At 46.3% G+C, this 22,772-nt stretch overlaps 2 protein-coding genes and 1 long non-coding RNA gene across 6 annotated transcripts; 2 read left to right on the top strand and 1 right to left on the bottom strand.

The window, feature by feature from the left end:
• Positions 1-105: 105 nt before the first annotated feature.
• emp2 (epithelial membrane protein 2) lies at positions 106-11,097 on the bottom strand. Of its 4 annotated transcripts, none has more exons than XM_078084117.1 (5): positions 11,037-11,097; positions 3,229-3,425; positions 3,008-3,119; positions 2,776-2,916; positions 106-2,287 (listed from the first exon to the last, which is right to left on the bottom strand). In XM_078084117.1, the coding sequence occupies exons 2-5, from the start codon at positions 3,304-3,306 to the stop codon at positions 2,118-2,120; spliced, it is 501 nt and encodes a 166-aa protein (XP_077940243.1). In that variant the 5' UTR covers positions 3,307-3,425; positions 11,037-11,097; the 3' UTR covers positions 106-2,117. The 4 variants fall into 4 exon arrangements, with proteins under 4 accessions (XP_077940243.1, XP_077940241.1, XP_077940240.1 ...); XM_078084115.1 differs by lacking the exon at positions 11,037-11,097 and adding an exon at positions 7,560-7,839 and having other exon boundaries at positions 3,229-3,428; XM_078084114.1 differs by lacking the exon at positions 11,037-11,097 and adding an exon at positions 7,560-7,834.
• Positions 11,098-11,328: 231 nt separating this feature from the next.
• LOC120827275 (uncharacterized) lies at positions 11,329-11,909 on the top strand. The gene is made up of 2 exons (XR_013451358.1): positions 11,329-11,515; positions 11,611-11,909. It is a non-coding gene; the product is annotated as an uncharacterized LOC120827275 (long non-coding RNA).
• A 4,464-nt stretch (positions 11,910-16,373) lies between these two features.
• Positions 16,374-22,139, top strand: nubp1 (nucleotide binding protein 1 (MinD homolog, E. coli)). The gene is made up of 10 exons (XM_040189830.2): positions 16,374-16,627; positions 17,417-17,521; positions 17,640-17,773; positions 18,246-18,314; positions 18,418-18,450; positions 18,752-18,842; positions 18,940-19,094; positions 20,126-20,236; positions 21,190-21,376; positions 21,708-22,139. Exons 1-10 carry the CDS (start codon positions 16,597-16,599, stop codon positions 21,758-21,760), a joined length of 969 nt encoding a protein of 322 aa, XP_040045764.1. The 5' UTR covers positions 16,374-16,596; the 3' UTR covers positions 21,761-22,139.
• Positions 22,140-22,772: the final 633 nt, after the last annotated feature.

Here is a 22,772-nt window from a genome sequence, read left to right as displayed (position 1 = left end):
AGAGCAAAATATCCATTTCTGAGCAAGCGTAGATGGGAAATTGCAAGCATGCCCCATGTGAAATCAGTATGAGCGCAGACAGCACTTGACTCAATGACAGATACATTCACTGTAAAAGACATTTATTGAAATCTATGTCGAGGATCAACAGGATTTAACAGGGGGGGAAGCACCTTGATCTTTTCGCAGATAAGTCTTTGCTCCTGAATTTTGACCAGTCTGTTGTTCTGAGATTAGAGCAGCAGGATTCAGCAGCAGAATCAAATTTTTTCTTTTTCAGGAGTAATTGACAGGAGCTTGTAGCAGTCTAATCTGGAACCCCGAATCATAAAGTGTCACCTAAAAATTGATCCACTGGGCGTCAATAACCGACCAACTTTTAATTTGATGTCTTGTGAATACATGAGTAGGACTTTACAGATTAAAGCAGCAGCCACTGATGTTACAAAAGGTGTCAACACTAACTGCATATTTTCATATAATTATCCTGAAATAATAAAAGCAAAAAGGGCCTGAAACACACTCACATCTAACCAATATCAAAACAAACTCAAACTTTTGGATGAATTTTGTGCAACAAGAAAATGTAATTTATGTAATGTAACAACATTGTCTCTGTTAAAAAGCAACATGATTCTCCATAAATGTCAAATTAATACTTTAGCAAGCATTAGAAACGTTTAAAAAACAAAAAAAAGGATTCCCCATGAACAGGTCACATGCCCATTTGTCACCATGGTTACTTGTGTAGATCTCCATTGACTACGCTACACTAAATCTACATTGATAAAACTACAAAAGAATTGATCACACTCCTAAAACAAAACATTTTAATTTAAGAAAGGCTCAGATAACTCCTGCAGGTGGTCGCTGTGGTTTCTGCTCAACAGGATTCGAACTATTCTAAATTTAGGTCAGTTTTATGTATAATTACAGAAGGTAAACTAAATCGATACAAACTTTAAATGACATCTAATAAACCTAATTTCACCCAAAACAAAAAAAGATTCTTTCCAGCCTATTTTCCTGCATCAACTTTTCATCTCAAACTAGGTTAAAGAGGCTTATTAATTATGAAACACTCTTCAAGATGAAAACTTGGAACATCATTATCTCGGCCTCCAAAAGGTTCCTTTGATCATTTTCAAGTGTCATCTTGAGAGCAAAATCTTCCCCTACAGCTCCACAAAGGCTAAAATCAGAAGGTATGTTACAAATACACATTTATTGTTGTTGAATGCCAGACGTGTGCATAGGGAGAAGTTTCCGTGATGGACCAAATCAACAGAAGAACGGCCAGAGGGAAGAAATACGCCGACACTTATTGACTTACGTCCCGAGGCTAAAATACACAACAGTGGTTTTAACGATAAATAACGTTTGTCTTTTTTCAGTGGAGATGAGAACAGATTTTTTTTTTTTCCTGAAGTTCATTTTATGTTTTAGGTTTGCATGTTGTTACGATGTCATTTGAAACCCAGAAACAATCACAGCACATTATTGGTTCCTTTTTCACCGTTAAACACAAACAACGAGTAAAGACCTACGCGTCCTGTGTGCTGCGGTTGACAGAAGATGACCTCTTTTTCTTCCTTCCGTTCGTCTGGTATTTCAGTCTTACAAATGATCTATTTTGGAAATCACCTGAACTTCACATACACATCAAATATGTACAAAATAAATTCCGTTGACTGTCGATTCACAGAGAAAGTACGGACCGCTTGGGGGGGGGGTCCCAGTGAGACAAATCTCACCGCCTGTCTTTTATCCGCCGTGATTTCACCTATTTTCAGACAGGCACCTGTGAATGGAGTTGTTAGGAAACCAGGACACAAGGAAACGTGTGGAGGAGACACATCGGCATGTTGGTACTTTGGTCCCGTGTTCTCACTAAGTGCGGCGAGGAGCCTCGGGGGGCTTTTTTCTATGCGATGGGTGAACGCAGCGAATTCCTTCATGCTTTTGAGTGTGTGAGCTGGACAAGAATGTGATGCTGAACGCTTTTACCGTGTTAGGGGAGGAAAAGTGGATGTCTTCGTGCATGTTGTCCAAGTTTGTGGTGGGGGGGGTTTGTTGCGTGTATCTGTGTGCGTGTCTGTGCGCCGAGCCCGTGGCGTCTATTTGCGCTTCCTGAGCACCAGGTACATGAGGCCGCTGACGAGCGTCATGGGGAAGCTGACCCAGGCCAGGATGTAGGAGGAGCCGAAGGAGCCCACCTGCAGATCCTGCTTGTGGAAGCTCTTGTTCTGAGCCGTGTAGACGGACGCCGCGATCATCACGCACACAGCTGTGAGGAAGAGGAGGATGGGAATTACGCCGGATAGCTGAGGAAGGAAGTGCAATTCTAACTCAGCGGCCGGTTAGCTTAGCACAAGGCACTGCTGTCATTTCTTCAAACGCAGAATGATTATTTCAATAAAACAGCAATTCTAAAAGTTGTCGATGTCGCTGAAGTGAACAATGAGAACAATTAAGTCTTTTTATCAGTCGGCGACTTTCCTCTCGGTCAAAAAGCTGGATATGTTCTGCTATTTTTTTGTGCAAAGTTTAAAAAGTTGACTTTTTCACCCAAAACCCTGATCTAAAAACAGGTACACTGCATTTCAAAGAAAAGACCCATGTTCACATTTCACATTCAGGGTTATCCAACCTCACGTGTAACCGGTCATGAATCTTACCACAACAAGCACATCGCACTGGAAACCCCCGTCTCAAAAGCGCCACCTAAACCCCCGCGTGTGTGTGTTTTGTGTGTGTGTTTTGTGCGTTACTCACAGGCCAGCAGCTGGATGACAGCAGTGAAAACGAATCGGTCTCCCTGTTGGAGCCTGAAGAGCTGGAGGATGAAGATGAAGAAGCTGACGCAGCATAAGATGGTGGCCAGAATCATAGTCGCCTGGACGGTCTGCAGGTAGGCTGAGGGGGGGGGACAGGAGGCGGGACAGGGGGGGCGTCACGTACACGGAGGCAGTACTGACAGGACACGCGCTGCGCGGCGCCGTCTCACCTGCTTCGGCGGTGTGGCTGTTCTCCACGGGGACGCAGGTGGAGTTACAGGAGTACCACAGGTCGGCGTAGATGACGGCGCGGTCGCCGCCCGGCGACACCACCCACCACGCCTACAGCCGGGGGGGGGGGGGGGGCAAGCACAGCGAGGCGGTTAAAATGAGTCACCTTGCAGGGGGGGGGGGGGGGGGGGGGGGCGGAGGTCTCTGGGCTCGTACTCACGTTGTGAACGGTCGCGACGAAGAGGAGGACGGCCGCCGCCGCGTGGAAGAGGAGGATGAAGGCTAAGATGATCAACATGGCGCCGCTTCAGTTAGACGTCTCGGGCTGCTTCGGCGGAACGACGGTCGGTGGTTCTCTGCTGGTTTGGGGTGGGTGGGGGGGGCGGCGGGGGCTGAGGTCCTCCACATGAAAGGGATCTGCTGGGAGCAACATATATGCAACACGTTAACGACACGCACAAGCCGAGGAAGGTCAGAAACGTGTGTGTGTGTGTGTGTGTGTGTGTGTGTGCGCGCCGGCCTACGATCAACTACTGAGATTCTATTTTCAAACTATGTTCCTCTTTCCATCAGAATATCCAGTATTTGTTTGTTCTTTTGTGCCCCTTTCGTGTTTTTCGCCCCCCCAACAAATACTTGAATGAATTCTGATATGGGGGAAACAAATCCAATAAAACACACACACACACACACACACACACCAGAGGCCTTTTAGTTTGTTTGTCTGGGAAAAGGTTTGCTCTGCATTTGAGATGCTTCGTTCAACGTTCAGAATCACACAAAAGGAGATTCAGAAGGACGGCGTGTGTTTATTCCCCACAGAAAGTTTCCAGCTTTACGAGTTCAGATAAACACAGAACGCACAAACTGCCTCGCCGCCCTGCGGGAACGACGCACATCGGATTACATGAGACACACACACACACACACCAGAGGAATTAGTCCTCCCCGCCAAGATGGAGTCGCAGTAAAAACAGCCTTTCCTCGCTGACAGGAAGCAGGCCAGTGTGTGTGTGTGTGTGTGTGTGTGTGTGTGTGTGTGTGCTACATGTCTGAGGATTGAGTTCTGAATGCAAGTTATTTTAGAAGAGAATAAGAAGCAACACAAACTTAAATGTGGACTCACAACCAGGACGCGTGAGGTGAGAAATCTGCATTTGATGTGGATGAAACATTACAGTCATTCAGCTGACGCTTTCATCCCCAGCGACTTACGATAAGTGCAGAGCGGAGCGAGCGCGGGTCGGGATGTCGGGTTTGATCGTGTCCTGGATGTAAGCTGGACCCGGTCCATTCACAGCGTGGTACCAGCACCAGTGTTCTGAACTGGACGCGGGCAGCTACTGGTAACCAGTGAGGAGAGCGGAGGAGAACTTAGGAAGGTGTTATGTTTTAACAATGTGCCTAGCTGATTGGGCCAGATCTTTCTTTGTTTATTTAAAGTGTCATTTATTTCATATCACATGATTTCATCACACAACTGAAAGTGTGTACTTGGCATTAAATGGTCTTGATTTTTAAGAATCGGCGAACAGCTTGAAGGAGGTCTGACCTTTGGAGCGATTCCCAGACAACATGCCCATTACAATACGTCATGATCACTTTGTCGGGGGGGGGGGTCACACTGAGATGGAAAGCACGATGCTCAGAAGAAGAAAAGAGGTAAAGAGCAACTATTCAATTTACAACTTCCGCTGCAGCTTCTCTCCGGTATTTGAGTCCACACACACACACACACACACACACACACACAGCTGGATCTGATTCCATCTGCAGCTGTTTTCTCGTCTCAGTGGGGAGAAGATAAGGGGAGGGGCCAGGAAGGGGGGGAGGAGACAGCAGGAGGAAGAAGGGAACCCCATTGGAGGAGAAGTGGAGGGAAAAACCAGAACGGAAACACGCATGAGCTCAAAACACGCCTCGATGTGTGTACACACAGGCGCACACACACACACACGCACACACACACACGGTGAGTAGTAGAAGTCAGCTAATCTGACATAAAACAAGGGTCTCCGAGTGGAGACGAGATATAAAACCTGAATGTTTTCTCCTCCATCTCCACGTATCCCTCACTGAAGGGACCTGCAGCACTGTGTTTTCATCTGCTTAACAAGGATGAAAGAGACACCAGAACCTTTACGGGGACGTTGCTTCATCAATGCTTCCTGTCGCCGTCACATCGCTTCATTGATAAAAACAAGTCGACGAAAAGCGTGACGGTGCTGCAGCTCCACAATCGATCCTGTCAGACTCCACACACACACACGCACACACACACACGGCCATTCCTCCTCTCCACTCAGCCTCATAATGGGAGGCTGGGGGACTCGCTGCTAGTGTGTGTGTGTGTGTGTGTGTTCTGACTGGTTCCCTTGCCTGGTGGAAAATGCTGACTTTTAATGTCCTTTTCTTTTTCATAAAACACAAAGCCACAGACTTAACTGGGCCTCTGAATCTCACTCCCCCCGTCTCCCTCACTGTCCCACTGTCTGTCTGTCTGCCTGTCTGTCTTTAGATGGAAAAACTGCTGGGGAAGGAGAAAAGGCGAGGAGGCCTCCACCGGAGCCCTGTGGCCCCTCACGAGGAGGTCGCCCAGTTGAGACTCGATGTGCAACGTTTCCTCTCTCTCCCGGCGGATTCTCAGTCTCCAGAGGATCACTCCTCACGAGCCCCTCGCAGAATGTGCAACAACGCAGCCGTGACAACCAATGCAACATCGCACACCGACGCCACTCTTTGTACCATGTCGATAATCTGCGTTAGCAACGACTTGCACTGAGGGCGCAGAGACACACTCGTCCCCTTTCACGCGGATCGCCGGCACCGCAGCTTTTAGGCGCGCGCTGTGTGCCGACGCCGTGCCAACCAAAACACACGCGCCATCCGCTAATGATGGCGGCGAGGTGCGGCCTCAAGCTCTCAAAGCCACTTTACAGGTCAACGAGGAAGCCAGAGAGCAAGCAGACATTTTTTGGGGTTGCAAACACAGGACACTTTATTACAATAAAGCGAATACGGGGACATTTGTCCTCTGCGTGTGTGAGCCATTCGGCTTGGAGGTCCCCAGAGGATAAACCATTGTGGCTGCGAGCCAATAGAGGGCTGGGCCTCATCCTCTCCAGCGTTATGCTAAGCTACGAGCTCTTGTGACTGTAATTCACGAGCTGCTATGCTAACAGTTAGCATGTGATGGTTGGCTGGGGGTGTTAACCAAAACATCAGGGGGTCCGTCGCCTTGATCCGTTCTTCCTCGCATTCTTCTGGCCAAACTCTAAATACGTCACGGTGGGGTCGGCCTCGCTTAGACGGACGCGGTGTATTGGAAACTAAAATTAAGCGTTTTGGAAAATTGATTATGCGCAAACAACACACGACGCATTGACAGTGCAAATAGACAAGAACCCTGCAGCTCCAAACTGAGTTATTTGATAATGGTCATGTGACTGTTTGATTGCGGACAACGCGGGTCTGATAAGGTGACATCTTATAACTCCTAATCAAGAAGTCCCTCCGAATGATTCAAATCAAGTTATAAAGTAAAGTAAATATTGGAACCATACAAGGAGCGATGGGAGGAAACGGAAATCACACACTTTACCAATTGACAAACGAGCACACAGACACACAGCTGGTTTAAACTTTAAAGACCTCCCTCTGATGCAGGAATCCTTCAATGTTAACGGTTTGTTAGGTGTGTGTGTGTGTGTGTGTGTGTGTGTGTGTTCACATGCACGCACATTCCTAAAGTGGCAGCACCGAGTAACGTCTCCCACATGGCCGAGAGAAGCTGACATCAACTGGTAAAAAAGAGCCCCCCTCCTCCCCCAATTCCCTTTTTATTCGACTCGCAGTCACTTCACTTGTCGTTGCCGCTTTCAGCCACAAGAGGGCGCCCCCCATGGCAGGTAATCACCTGCCTCAGCAGAAGGACGACGCGAATCCACGGCGCAATAACGCACCTCGGGAGCACATTTTAATACGGTGACCATTTGATTGTGTTCAGTCCAATGACGTGTAAACCCCGAATACAACCCTGACCTGTTAAAACACACAGATTGCACGTGTAAAAGGCTCAATGCCCACGCGCATAGTGGCGTGTGTTATCACATGAGCTCGCGGAGAGGAAAGTTAGAGGTCTATCGAACCGCATCTGGCACATTTAAAGTCCCTATGAGACACACGCGCACATTTCCTGTTCCCATCGGCTCGAAAAGCTGTTTATCTTCCCTCCAAACACACACACACCGTTCCTTCAGACACACACACACACACACACACACACACACACACACACACACACACACACACACACTTATGCATTTAAAAAAAAAACTAATAGCTAATCATTTTTAAATAACCCGCAAGTATCGAAACAGCGCAGAGTGATTGCGCCAGCAGCGCAGGACACAGCGGGGCTAAAACCAATAGTGACGGATATTAATAAAGAGCCGCGTTGAGGCCCCGCGGGGCGACCGGGACGCGAGGCGGAGAGACGGTTCCGTGCAGCATTCAAACTAAACGCAACGTGGAAAAGGCGCGTCTACTCACCCGGCTCTGTGCGGAGCTCCAGATGTGGCGCAGTGTGCGTGGAGAGTAAAAGCAACGCGAGGGGGGCAATAAATAGGAGGAAAGCCGCCGCAGCGCGAGCAGCCTGCGCCAAAAAGTTCTCCTTCTGTGCGCACGTTCTGCGTGAGCGCGGGAGGGAGGGAGGCAGGGCGAGAGGGAGGGAGGGAGGGAGGGACGGAGGGCTGGGTGTGGTTACGGGGATTGAACGTGCCCGGAGAGAGCGTGTGCGTGCGTGTGCGCGCGTGCCACACGGACGCACTGGTGACAGGAGGACAAAAGGAAAAGCTGGCGGACAGAGAGGGAAGTTCAGAAGTCTGTTAAGGGAAAACAAACCACAGAGGTCGGACGAAAGGAAATGAAGAGGATGAAAGTGGATGAAGAACCCTGGAGGGTTGGAGAGAATGGAGAAGGGAAAGGGAACTATTTGGCACACTGGGGTCCTGATTGCGTAAACAAGCTGTGGTCCCTTTCTCCACATCTTTATTGGCTCTACAGATCTGAGACCATCTCATTTCCCTGTATTTGTGTAACCCTTGACCCCTCCAGTGTGTTTATGCATCACTCCGGAATGCTCCTTTCGGTGTTTATCATCAGCACTGGGAGGTCGTGCAGTTTAGCTTCCTGTTGGCCATCACTGCTCGTTGGAATAAAAACTGCTGCCCCCGGATGTGGACCATCACCTTACCCGACTCACGCGGCACTCAAAACAAACCACAACAACCCTTTTGGAAAAATGGCTTCTGTGACTCTTTTGTTTCGTGACTCTTTCAGTCCTGACCTCTGACCTTTTCCTGGTGCCGTCCTCACCCACGTCTGTACCCATGGAGGAGACGATTGATACCGCTCTCATGTGTGTCGGGGAAACAGTCACCGATTAGCTTAGCTTAGCAGGAAGACAAGAAAACAAAACATGTTCAAAGGAAATAAAAACAATCCGTATTCATTTCCAGCAGAAGGCGGGAGAGGCCCGTGTGCCACCGCGCACTCTAAAGGCGCCTCTGACTCGACAAACAACAACCGTCCCATCCTGGACCTGCCAGAAAAGATCTGCTGCGATCCGATTCAGGACGTCAGCGCCTCCGTTGGTCACCTGTCCTCGGTGGTCCGATGCGCGAGGGAGACCGGACCATTGTGTCGGGTCACAAGGAGCCGGTTAGTGAGGACACGCACAAGGTCATGGAGGAGGCTTTGTCAAGGGCCGGTGTGCAGCGCATCATCCTTTGCCACGAGGCGGGACTCATCATCCCATCGCTGCAGGAGTCAATGAGCCAGTTGACCCGTCACGGTGCTCACACACAAACACTCACAGGACGTACAATGTGACGCTGTTTGTGCGTTGAGCTGATGATTACTCATTGTAAGGCTTCGTACAATGGACCCCCTCTCCCTCTCCCTCCCCCTCTCCCTCCCCCTCATCAGATTCCTTGTAAACAGACAAGCACACACACACACAAACACAACCACACTTTTCTGTCTCGCTTGATAATGATGTGCAAACGTTCCTGTTTTTGTTGTTCATACATGACATGTATTGCACTTTCTTCCTTTTTGGAGTACTTCCTGTCCCGGTGAGAGGGACAAAGCCCTCTGATGCAAATTAGTGATTTTGGGCTGAACAAAGTAAATCAACATGAATCGAATTGAATGCAAGTAGATGTGTCATCACCTGTCGCCATCACTTGTGTGTCTCCTTTCTGCGGCGCTTGTTGTTCTTTTCAACATCGCATCCTTGCACACACACACACACACACACACACGCACACACACACACACGGGCCCTCAGCTTTCGCCTGTTTAAACAACAAAGCAATCCCATCATCCTCAGCTCCTCGAGCCACTGACCCGGCGCACCTCGGCTGTCACACACACACACACACACACACACACACACACACACACACACAGGGGGAAAGAGGCTTAGTCTCACTGTCAGGTGTCAGGGGGCTCTTGGACAAAAGTAGAATAAAGAAATCCAGGATGGGTGATAAAGCACCGCTTGACTTGGTGTGATACTTTCTTGAGTGAACCACGGTGTCGATCGCAGATTTACTGATGTGAAAACGGAGAAAACGCCGGACGCAGCACGTTTTTAACCCGCTGAGCGGCAACTAATTATGGAAAATGATGAAGCGAAGCATAAAATATGCCAAAAAGGGAGTACGGCAGCTGTAAATACACAGAGAGAAAGAGCCTGGCAGACAATCGCGGACCGACTGAATGCGGAAGGATTTAAAAATATCTACTTACAGTTGTAGACTGTTTTAATTGCTTTTGATATGTTTTTTTTATGTGTTGGTTTTATTGCTGTATCTGTGTGTATCTGTGTGTATCTGTGTGTATCTGGCAGGTCTTCCCGCTGCCGCCATTCGGCCTCTGCAGCTCATCCAGAACGCAGCAGCTCGAAGTAGAAGTACAGATACTGGGGTTTAAAAAGGCTCCTGTAGACGTTGAAGCACCAACTCAAGCTTTTTACTTTAGTAAAAGTATAAAAGTGCTGGTTTCAAAACTACTTAAAGTATAAAAGTAAAAGTAATGTAAGACAAACTCTTAATGCGTAACTCACACAACACGTCAGTCCGTCACAATGTGATCAGAAGGAGCCTGCAGATCACGTGACCTGCCGTTGGGATGGTGGAAACAACAACAACAACAAATGTATCTGACGTAAACAGATAAAACCACAACCCATGTTCCACACACACGTTGTTTGCATTCATGAGGTAGACTGCAGCGTCTCCCCCAGGTTCACTACGTCATGGGGGGGGAGGTGGGGGGGGGGGCACCGCTGTTTATAATTCCACTGAACTGGCTTTTCTTTGGCAGGTTGAATTTCTTCAGCTGCCTCAGGAAGAAAAGCCTCTGCTGAGCCGTCTTGGTGATGGAGCCCAGATGCAAATACAAATACATTTCAAGGGAAACTCATTCATATATTCAATTCAATTCTAAATTGTCTTATTTGAGGAAATTGCACTTTCTTGTTTCCTGTTCTCCTGAGTTTGTACCCCTATGGTTGAATGCACCTATTGTAAGTCGCTTTGGATAAAGGCGTCTGCTAAATGACATGTAATGTAATGTATTTGTTTTGGCTTGTTTTTCTCGTACCACAAACATGTTCCAACCTAATAAAACACTTTTAGTGTTTTATTTCAATATACAGTGTTAAGCACCGTCTTCAAACTGTTTAAAACTTCCAGGCCGGGACAAGATCACCGCCCTGTAGTTTGAAAAGCGCTTTTCTTTCTTTCTCGGCCACTCAAAGCACGTTTACACTGCATTTTACAGTGTAATTCACAAAGCAGACTAACAAAGTACAGGGGAAAGGTGATTAGTGCGGGGCAAACAATCAATGAAAAGGGGGGAAAAAACATGACGCCTAGCGTTAACTTTCAAAATAATACACAGATAAACACAATACAAACACTGGAGACCATTAAGATTCATTAAGTTTCATTCACTTACCAAAATACAGGTTACTTCTCTTTTGCTCCTTCAGAATAAAGCTCTGCGAGGGTTTCCTGTGTGACCATCGGAGTGCTCTGCTCGTCCTTTACTTCTACTCCCTGGATGCACGACAAACACACACACACACACACACAGAAAAAACACACACAAGAGTGATCTACAGCCAGACAGGAAGCCGCCCCCCCCTCCTCTGTTTTCCAGTTTCCAGCATGGATGGATGTGTGTGTGTGTGTGTGTGTGTGTGTGTGTCCATGCTCGCTCTGTGCAGGCAATCGGCTGGCGGCAGACTGAGCGACGCTGGAAGAGAATGACACACAGACAGGAGAAGATAGTGGAGGTTAGAAGCAATATTACGGGAGGAGAAAAAACATGCGCAAAATAGTTTACAGGGCACGAAGGAATAGAACAAAAAGAAGAGGTGATGGATGTGGTTGTGGGACAATGGCGGCGACCTGACGCTTTTATGCAGCTCTAATGTGAGACAAACATTTTCCACCTGTTTACAGGAGCGCTTTAAGTTGTAACGCAGCTGTTACGGGTGCTCTCTCTCCCTCTCCCTCTGTCTCTGTAGCTCGGCATCCTGACTGGAACTGCCAGGTGAAACCTCTTACCAAGCGGCCCTGGAAGCCACCAGCTGATTGGAGCAAAAGGGGAATGAAAGGCCGTGGAAGCCAGGATGAGCCGGATGAGCTGGGAGAAGCTGGAGGCGTGCAACTTGCAGAGTGTGTTCGAGTGTCTGCGTTTGCCGGGTTGTGCTGGTACTTGTTTGTGGTGGCGTTTTTGTTTCTGCTGTTGGGCAGTATGATTTTGAGTTTGAACCTGATGTGGATGTTTATTTATTATGAAATAAATCCCTCTTTTGGTTAAAAATTCCTTCTTTTATAGTTTATTTTCCATTTGTTACTCCCCGACTCCCCTAGACATCCGTCGAGGGACAGCAACCGAACCTCGACGAAAGTTGCGTCCTATTGTTGACAAACTGCTCCTGTCTGCTGTTGTTGTTGTTGTCAGACAGCTGCAGCTGGTTTTACGGGGGATCGTAAACGCGCTGAGACGTGCCTCCTCCCTCCTCCCTCCTCCCTCCTCCCGCTGGTACGAGGTTTCCTCCCAGAGCTTCAACGTGTGGTTTTACCTGCACGTGAAAACTGCGTAGAAGTATTTTCAGATGCATCAGCGGAGCAGGGAGAAGCCTCGGCCTCGTGGGCTTTATTCTGAACCAGGATGAGCAGAAGAAATGACCCCATGTGAGACGTTTCCAAGGCGCAAACCCAAAGAAGTAGCAGCTGCACCCCCCACCACCACCACCACCACCCCCTGCTCCGGACTGTGTGTGTGTAACCAGACTTGTGTAGTAAAGATGAAAGCTCGGCACACAGTCGTCCAAACAGAGGCTACTTTCCATTGCATTTGCATCCTCAGATTTTCATTGATTTGCTTAAGGACCCGGCGGCAGCCGAGCACGCGGGACACACAAACGGCAAACTTTTTCATTGTTCCTGTTTTATGATCAGGTATATCAAGAATCAAACCGGTTCTGTGAAATAAATGATTTTATTCGTTATATTCCATTAGACGTGTTGGTGTCCTTTGACGACTAAATAGATCGGCTGAAAATATTATTATTATTTTCTCTGCCGAATGCCGAGGGAAACGCTTCTATCTCAGTCTGTGTCACCGGGAACAGGCTGATGGATAAACTTCCCTCCTTCCTTCACATAAATACACACAACATGGCCTCCCCTTCACAAAGATCATCAAACACACACACACACACACACACAGGCAGAGAGATAGCGATAACGCCGGTTATTCTGGGGTTATTCTGCTCAGTCGAGTCGGGACAGCTGAGTCTGCCCAATGCCCCTCTCTGATGACCTCTGACCCCTTCAGGCGGCGTGTTTGTTCACACGCAGGCCCTCTTGGCTTCGGGCCCTGCGATGGAGGAGGGTCGAAGGGTTTTTGGCGAGCCGACGACAAGCAATCGAAATATTAAGTTACCTTTATATAGAAGATTTTGTCCCGACGTAACCGTGGCAGCTGGGTCAGTTTCGGAAGTTTTGGGAAATGGAGGCATGGCGCCTGCAGCCTGACCAGAATAACTGCAAGAAATATCTGAATTCCCTGTGGATGGCATTGGTGTGCACATCTCCTAGTTCCTCTGAAAGGAGCCTCCTGTGAGTGCCTGATGGTCCGTGTGCATCACAAGGAGTCCGTCTCTTGTCTCTGAAGAACGAGCAATAAGGCAAACAGTCACTTTGCATTGGACAAAGTGCAGCAAACACCTCGGTCCTGTTCCTCACATGAAAAGGGACCTTTCAAAGTCCCTCTCAAAGCAGGTGAGACTGCTCTTTATTTACTCCAACGTCTCCGCCACACACACACACACACACACACTCTGTGTCGGTTAAAACAAGTCTCTGGGGGGGGGGGGGGGATCGCCCGACATGGCAGCTGAGAATTTCACAAGAGCGGGAGGAAATAGAGAAATGGAAGCGAGTGGGGGAGGATCAGAGGCAGGAGAGCGATGGAGGAAGGATCCCAAACCGCACACAAAGTGGTCGTTAAGAGAACCGAACCCGGTACATTCTGCCATTCGGCTTCTGAGACTCTGTAACCACGAGGCCACCCGGACTCCCTGGCTCATTTCATTGAGGCCGCTGTTCTGGCCCAGCAGGGGGGGGGGGGGGCGTGAACCAGCACGTGCGGTGCGCAGCAGCAGGAGTGCAGATGCAGCGTTCGAACGAGGGGCTCCCTGCGGCTCCTGTTCAGCTGTCACAGATACCTAATTACACGCGTAGCGTTGTTTGGAGACAATATTCTGTATGAGCGGACACAATACAAACTGCCGTTGTTTCCTTTGGTGCTTGTGGAACCGCTTCGGGTCACGCCCGTCTCTTTTTTCCATTAACGACTCACTTCCTGTTTCCCCCTCCGTTGTGCGTGATGTCTCTACTCACACGCTATCGCCAGAACACACACAAAACCTCCTCTGTTAATCCTCGTAAAAAAAAAGTTGGAGCTAGGCTGCATGGCGTGTGTGTGTGTGTGTGTGTGTGTGTGTGTGTGTGTGTGTGTGTGTGTGTGTGTGTGTGTGTGTGTGTGTGTGTGTGTGTGTGTGTGTGTGGCATTGTTCCCAGTGTGATGACTGCTTGTCCAGCCAAGGCTTAACTTTTGTGCTGAGTAACTCTGTGACCCAAGTCTGACCCGAGTCTATTAGTGTGTGTGTGTGTGTGTGTGTGTGTGTGTGTGTGTGTGTGTGTGTGTGTGTGTGTGTGTGTGTGTGTGTGTGAGAGAGAATGAAAAACTCACAAAATGTTTTTTGTGATGACTAATCTTACACATTTCTACATCTAGTGATGGCAATGTCTGTTAACGAGACCGCACGTCAATCATATCAGATTAATCTGACTATTCCTGCATGTTTAAGATGTCTGCATGTTACATGTTACACATTTCAAACACTTTTATTTCAGTCTTTCTGCATTTTCCAATACCCCGACCGTACTATCTAGAATGCACTGTGGCAAAATAAGACAGAGAGATAGATACTTTATTGATCCCTCAAGAGGGAAATTTTGGTATCACAGCAGCATGTACAGGGAAGAAAATAGAATAAAAAGATACACATTGTACACAATATAATAAGATAGAAATATTAAATTATTAAATTAAATTAAATAAACTAAAACTGAAACAAAAGAATAACCTTCCAAAAGAGACAATAATAATCATTTGTAAAAGGAGAAGAGCAAGAGCAGCAACATCACAGCAGTACAGGGTTATTATTGTTATTATTGTCATCATTGTCAAAATAAAACAAGATGCAGGCATGCATTCCTTTCTGGTAGACAATATATTGCATTAAATATGCAAGATGTCATACGGATACAAGTGTCCAATAAAGGGTTTTTTTTCTTTCTGCCTAACCTTTTCAGCGCTTCCATTAAAGGGTGTGGGGAGGCACGGGAGGACAAGTGAAGAAAGAGGAAGCACAAAGTAAAGTGTCTCTCTGCTTAGACTTTCATTTAGGCTCCAAGGATCAATTACACATCTGAGAACACCTAATGACACCCATGTCTGTCTCTCTCCGCACCCTTTTCCCATCGCTTCGTTCATTACCATGGTATTATGGTATACAAAGTACTTTGGGTAGACATGGTTTGCATAATGTAAATCAGTGTGTTTTTGCAGCTTTGGGAGAGCGATTTGAATGGTGCATGCGCGCATCATTTTGTTGCAGAAATGCCATTTTGAAAGAGGACTGTAAGGAGGAGGATTTGTGTTCTTCAATACGCACAAATCAGCACCCAGACAACACACAAAGAAAATTTAGTTTTATCACTGTTGGAATAATAACGTCAACTAACAATAATCGAGTGAACAAAGCGTGAATACATTATGAACAGAATGGCCAACACAAAGAAAATATCACATTACACATACAAAGAAAACACCCGGGGGGGAAGAATGCACACACACCACACCTTAAGTTGTATTACCGAAATGGAAGCCTCTCCCCCATGCCCCCACAGAAAGAAAAGCCCCAAACTTCAGATTAGTGTTTTACACTTATACACTATATAGAAGTTTGGAGTTTGCACGTCGAAAAGCATTTTGTTTGGTGTTTGTTAAGTTCGGAAAGGATTGTTTTGCTTTTGCAAAATTTTAAACTTGCACCAAATTGTAACGTGAGTTATCAGCAGCCCGTTAATGAACTGTCTTAAAATGGGCTGAGATAACCGTGTGCACCAGGTTGTGTTGTTGTCTAAATGGAGAAAAATGTGTGTGATATGCACATTCCCACACATTCAGGAGAGGAGAGTGTTACGGCCCTCTGCCCCCCCCCCTGTCTCCTTCTTTGTCTATGTTCTTGTTTGCAGATTGGAGACGGGTGGAGCTGGAGGAGACCCGTTAAGGTGACAGGTTGCACCTGCGGGTGGAGATAGCCAGGTGTTAAAAGTTCCTGGTGCCCGGCCTGCTCGCTCGCTCTCTCTACCAGCACCATTTGATTTAGTCTTGTAACACCTACACGTCTTATATTCATCCATGCATTTCCATTACACCCCTCATATGCCTACTTTCACACTTCAAGAGTTTATTTTCCGTTGTATATTCATACTTTGTTAGTTCTCGAATAAAACCTTTGTTATTTATTTTAAGTCAACGTGTGGACTCTCTTGACTGTCACTTTCCATGAGCCGGGTTGTGACAGAAAGAGAGTCCATGAACACAAAAGCAACAATGAAAGAAACAAATCCACATTAACAGTGTTTTAACGTAATGTTTTTTTCAATTTTGGATTTATTTATCGAATACCCAGCGGTGTAGTCTATATTTTTGTAGTGAGTATACTGTGACTGCCCGCTGACGGGGGGTCCGTTAGTTAGAACAAGATTCAGGGGAAAGAATCTCAGAGGAAATTAGATATATTTGCAATTTAATTATTATTTTTCCGGTGAAAGGACAAAAATTTCAAAAAAACTGCGCGGCGGAACCGAAGCGACCGCTGCGGAACCTTAGAAGGGGAAGGCTTTTAGCGGCGCACACTAGAGTAAAGATGGCAGACGTACCAAAGGATGCGCCTGAGCGTGAGTCTTTCAACTTAAGCTTTCTTCGTGTTTCTGTACGACAATAAATTTGATTCTTAACTGGTGACGTTGCTCCTAACTGCACGCGTGCGTTTTGTGTTTCAAACCGACGCGTCGCCGCCCGCTTCGTTTCTGTCACTCTTCATCTCCCCGTTGCCATGACGTTCTTACACCACCACAGCTTTCATCCCATAAGTTAGCTAACGTTAAACTGTTAGCAAAGTAAACATATAGAACGGTACTATGAAATAAGACGGAACTCTGGCGGAGGCATGAAGGCCAACGATGCATTTAAAACGTTACGAAAGTGTTTTTTTTATACTGAACGTGAAGCTAAGAAGCTAACGTTTGGTTGGCTGACGTTAGGTTAACGTTAGCTGAGTTAGCTGCACGTTTAAGCCAGAACAAGTTATAATAATCACAATTTCTTACTGTATACCTGTGTGGTTTTAATAAACTGTGACAACACAGTTGAAATGTTGCTGAGTCATTGTGACGCAGTTCTCGTGTGACGTTACACCATAATGTTCTATTACGCTCAGCTAATACAAGAACATGTATTCATCCCTCATCAACATCCGGTTTAATATTCATCTAATACTTGTATTTCCTTTGTTGTAAAAATCATCATCAGTCCTTTGTGTTTTTTGAATGAACGAATGTAAATATATATTTTACCCTATTATGTGACGTTTATCACATTTACATATTTGGCATGTTTTGGAAACATGCCAAATTCTCTACAAGAATCTAATTTGACTCTAATCTAGAAGGTCGTGTCCATTCCAGACTGCCCGGGTACTGAAAGTGAGCAGGCAGGAAAGACGTCCTCATGTCAGGGCTGTCCCAACCAGAAGATCTGTTCTTCTGGAGCCACCAAAGCCCCCGACCCTGGTGACTTCAGACCGTGACGATCCACATACAGTTCAACAAATACTATTGGTGTTATTGGGATGATTTTAATCGAAGCCGGCATTTTGAGAGCCTTCTCCTTCCTTCCTCTCCTCCCCAGCCATAGCTGAGATAGGAGCCAAGATGTCAACGGTCAAACACAAGATCCTGGTTCTGTCTGGAAAAGGAGGCGTGGGGAAGAGCACCTTCAGCGCTCACCTGGCTCACGCGCTGGCCAGCGACGGCACGAAGGAGGTCATATTTTCGTTTTCATCTTCAAAAACCGCACAGCCACCAGCTGGTCTTTAAATGAAATTTAAAAACATTACGTAGAACACAGCAAACTATTGTGTAAACACCTTCTAGTGTGGCACATTTGTGGTAGTTTTGTAACACTTTCAATTTGTTGAACCCCTTTACTGTGTCTAGTACAACTAGTGGAAATCTACGAGTCTCCCGTAGGGGTCGCTGTCCACATGGTTAGCAGAAGTTTGTGGTCATAAGGTTCAGTATGAGGACAGAAGCAATTTCTATGAGGGCTGAATGATTTTAAAAGTGTGTTATTATATACGACTGCATTATTATATTTCCTTCATTTAAAAACACAACAGATTATGTTCTATTTTATTTCTATAATCATTGTTGTATTCATGATGCCGTTCTGACCTCGTCGGGCTGCTCTCAGGTCTGTTGCTAAACGAGGCTGAAAGAGTCTCTCTGCTTTCAGGTCGCCGTGCTGGACGTGGATATCTGCGGTCCGTCCATTCCGAGGATCATGGGCTTGGAGGGAGAACAGGTGAGTGCTGCTGGCGACACACACACACACACACACACACACGCACACTTACCGTGGTGGGAGGGTCGTGTTGAGCTTTTGCTTGTGATCTCTACTGCTACAGGTTCACCAGAGTGGCTCAGGCTGGTCTCCTGTGGTGAGTTAACTCAAACCATGCTGCTTTTTAATCTTTCATGCTTTGAAGAAACGTGCACAATACATATATACACACTACCGTTGAAAGGCTTTTATTTAATTAGAAACCAGACATTTCCACCTAGAATAGTCATTTACCACATTAACAATGTATAGAGTGTATTTCTGATTAATTTAATGTTATCTTCATTGAAAAAAAACAGTGCTTATCTTTAAAAACAAGGACATTTCTAAGTGACCCCAAACGTTTGAACAGTAGTGTGTATATTTGTGTGTGTGTTTTTGTGTATTGAATGTTGCAGTATGTGGACGACAACCTGGCAGTCATGTCCATTGGCTTCCTGCTCAGTAGCCCTGATGATGCTGTGATCTGGAGGGGACCCAAGAAGAACGGTAGTGTTTTAGTGTGTGTGTGTGTGTGTGTGTGTGTGTGTGGTATAAAATCTCAAGCGTTCTTCTGAATCCCCCAGCATTGTTTGTCTGAAATCAGGGATGATCAAGCAGTTTTTGAGGGACGTTGACTGGGGGGACCTGGATTACCTCATCGTGGACACGCCCCCTGGCACCTCGGACGAGCACCTGTCGCTCATCCAGTACCTGAGCGCCACCCACGTTGACGGAGCGGTCATCATCACCACACCACAGGTAGCGCTCACATTTACGGCCCAGGACTGGCGGCAGTGACTCGCATGAACAGCTGCCTCCACCCTCAGACGTCCTCCACTCTTCCTTCACTCCTCCTGATTGAATCAACTTCAACCACCAGAGAGTTACATGGACACTAACAGCTACAGCGGTATTAAAGTGGTTCTAGTATTATACCATCAACCAACAGAGGATGCTGTTTTTACACAACATATAAAGGTGTAATCCACCAGGTTTATATAGAAGCAGTGCAAAGATGGCGAGCCGCTGCATACTGTTCTGAGGAACACACACGGGCAAATGAATAGCATCAAACCCTCGTGTTGATTTTACACACACACACTGACACACAGCAGGGTATTATCAGGGTGCTTTGTGTGACAGGAACACACACTTTTAAGCGTTAAGTCGGATGCCATTGCAGCAGTGAAAGACTCTGTAAAGGAATCCATCTTGCATCCATCCAATATAAAGAGAGCAGAGTTGCTGCTTTCTCTCACGGTCTCTGTGTCGCCGTATCGGAGGTTTGTAAACTGTGAGTTAACTTTCCCCCTCGGCACTTGATCTCCTGTCCCTGCACCATGTTTGTGACCGTGAGCCACTGTTGTGTTTAGTTGTTCTGTTTGTTTACGGGCTAAATCAAACGACTACCGCTGCTCGGTGAAAGTCTTTATCTGAGCAAACACTTCCTGATACTTAAATTAGACCGGGCGAAAGAGGTCAGACAGCAGAAGAATCACTTCCTCATTCTCCAGGACCAAAACTAACCACGGTTGGAAAGTACCAAAACAAAGGAGACGGGTGGTTTCCTTCGATACGCCAGCCTCCCTGCTCTCTATCTCCAAGACATCATGTCGTTTCCCCCCCCCCCGCCGCCCAGCTTCAGTCTGTCGACTGCTTTTCCTAAAGCAACCCGCGCTATTTAGTTGTGGGGGGAAAAGCAAAACCGTGTTCGCTGCTTTTGTGTTTGTTTCCTCCTCATCCTCTCTCCTGCTTCACCCTTTTCTCTCCGCTTCTCTCTCTCTTGCTAGGAGGTGTCGTTGCAGGACGTGCGAAAGGAGATCAGGTTCTGCCAGAAGGTCAAGATGCCGATCATCGGCGTGGTCGAGAACATGAGCGGCTTTGTTTGTCCTTCGTGCAAGGTCAGGCATACAGATAAAATAATAAATCTAGCTTTTATTTATATAGCACCTTTCAAAACAGGGTTCCAAAGTGCTTGACAATACGCACACGAGTTTTACAACATACAATCAAGTAGTTTATAATAAATAACATTAAATCCGTCAAATTTATATATATATATACATATATATATATATATATGTAAAAGTGAGTCTTTGGAAGAGGTTTAAAAGAGCCACAGAATCTGTCACATAGTGACAGTGATGAGATTAACTGAGCGGTGGGAGCAGGCGGGCTCGGACTCGCCAGTGGCCTTGAAGCGTTTGCGCTCCTCATCCTGCCTCGTCCCACAGGAAGTGACATGTGGTGCGTTCACAGACCGGCTCCAATAGTTTATTTGGATTATTTTAGGTCTTTGATAGATAGATAGATTAGACTGATACTTTATTGATCCCTCAAGAGGGAAATTTTGGTATCACAGCAGCATGTACAGGAAAGAAAATAGAATGAAAACATACACATTATATACAATATAATAAGATGAAAATATTAAATTATTAAATTAAATAAACTAAAGTGAAACAAAAGAATAACCTTCAAAAAGAGACAATAATAATCATTTGTAAAAGGAGAAGCAGTACAGGGTTGTTATTGTTGTCATTTGGCCAGAGATGATTCATTGTAAAGTGTTATTGCACTGGGCAGGAATGATCTCCTGTATCGGTCCTTGTCACAGCGGAGCTGAAGGAGTCAGTCTTTGCTGTATATCGGTCAAATAACGAATATATTTGTTTTATTGTTTTAAATGTTTATTTTTAGTCTGAAAAACGGAAGACCTTTTTGTCAGTGTTGTGTTTTTAACGGCCTTAGTTACCGTGGTTACAGTGGTCATTCTTGTCTCTTGTTGTTGAGTCTGGCCTGTTTGTATGTATTGTGCCTCTGAGCTTTTCCTCGTGCCCGATCTCTCGTGCAGAACACCTCTCAGATCTTCCCTCCCACGAGCGGCGGCGCGGAGCGAATGTGTGCCGATCTCCACCTGCCCTTGTTAGGAAAAGTACCCCTTGACCCGAGGATCGCCCGGAGCTGCGACGAGGGGAAGTCTTTCCTCCACGAAGTGCCCGACTCTCCCGCCGCCGAAGTCTACCTGAGCATCGTGCACAGTGAGTGTGACGGGGACACCGCGAGTCTTTTTGGAGAATCTCTTACGTTCCCTAGAAAGGAAGTTCGATTCCAGCGAAGTGGCTTCTTATTTTTGATGACTATAGACTTTTTGAAATGTGTTAAAAAAAAGAAGAAGTGAACGCTTGACAAATGGGAAGCAGTCAACAAAAAGGGAAATAACCAAATTCAATATCTACTCACAGCAGGGGGGTAAAGTCGACGATTTGGACGTGGTTTGTGTCGGAGATGATTTAGCTCCTAGTTGATAAAACAAAAACACCCACAAAGCTCGATAAGCAAAGTCATGTCATGTCTTTATCTCTCCTCCAGGTATTCAGGACTACTGCTCCAACCGTGTGACGGAGGAGCAGAGCACCACCTGAAGAAACTCCTATGGCGGCCATATTGGATCCGAACACCGACCGGGGAGGTGCGACGACCAACAAATAACCAATGCTGAAAATAATGGGGCGAATGAAATATTTCTAGTAGCTAACAGCAGCTTAATAATGATGGGTTGTGAAATTGCAGACTTTATTGCCTTTAAAGGATTTAATAAACAGACATATAGGCGGAGAGTCCCAAAAGCAGATATAGGAACCAATCACCATTCGGCAATGAGCACAACAGTAAATATCATCCTTGACTAGATCGTCGTATTGTGTTATGCACTTGCTTTAACCGAGTCACTAGACTCTTAATGCAGGATTATTTTATTGTAATATGTTTTGTTCTGTTTACTAATAAAAATATGAATAGAGATAACCTGGTCTTTAATATTAGAACTTGGCCACATGTTCCACTCGTAGTGGTTTCCACTTTGTGGACAGAATAAGTGGCGGCCGCACAGTTCAGCGGCTTGTGTGTGTGTGTGTGTGTACAAACATACATGTACATACGGCGTACATGGTGGCAGTTCCTCTGAGATTCACAGGAAACCACATGTGAAGCTGCTTCTGCATCCTACTGGTATAAACAGCCACATAGCTCGACTTTTATTTCCTTATTGGTTTGGTTGGTGTCTGTTGAGTTCTAAAAGAATAACACTGAAATCTTTCCCTTCGTGTCGGGGATTTCAGTCCATGTTGAAAAATCCAGAAAACATGATGCAGAGGCAACCAAATGCAAACAGTAAAGTGCACTGGATTGTTTTTGATATGGAAGAACCAACGGATCATTTCCGCTGCTTGACAGGATTTTGCTTTAACGAGCAGCCGACACTCATTTAAAAAAACAGAACATTAATATACCAGCAAACCGGTATTATTTGTGTATAGCAACAAAAACGGATGTTTGCTCTGTTCCAGCTGTTCATACTGTATGTACAGGCTTGCAGCTGTGTTCATCCCAACCAGCTCGACTCCATGTAAATATGCTGACATGATGTGTGTCAAA

This window comes from Gasterosteus aculeatus, chromosome 11, assembly GCF_964276395.1.
Source record: "Gasterosteus aculeatus chromosome 11, fGasAcu3.hap1.1, whole genome shotgun sequence".
In the NCBI taxonomy this organism is placed as follows: domain Eukaryota; kingdom Metazoa; phylum Chordata; class Actinopteri; order Perciformes; family Gasterosteidae; genus Gasterosteus; species Gasterosteus aculeatus.
Note: the sequence above shows the minus strand (reverse complement) of the source record. Positions and strands in the feature narration are given on the sequence as shown.

Bases quoted from the DNA above. Each gene is read 5' to 3' on its own strand.
- emp2 (XM_078084117.1), bottom strand. From the start codon at position 3,306: ATGTTGATCATCTTAGCCTTCATCCTCCTCTTCCACGCGGCGGCGGCC. The intron at 3,120-3,228 runs GTGAGTACGAGC...CCCCGGCTGTAG, and splicing joins TCGTCGCGACCGTTCACAAC to GCGTGGTGGGTGGTGTCGCC. The intron at 2,288-2,775 runs GTGAGTAACGCA...TCTTCCTCACAG, and splicing joins TGTCATCCAGCTGCTGGCCT to CTGTGTGCGTGATGATCGCG.
- nubp1 (XM_040189830.2), top strand. From the start codon at position 16,597: ATGGCAGACGTACCAAAGGATGCGCCTGAGC. The intron at 18,451-18,751 runs GTGAGTTAACTC...TGAATGTTGCAG, and splicing joins GCTCAGGCTGGTCTCCTGTG to TATGTGGACGACAACCTGGC. The intron at 21,377-21,707 runs GTGAGTGTGACG...TCTCTCCTCCAG, and splicing joins CTACCTGAGCATCGTGCACA to GTATTCAGGACTACTGCTCC.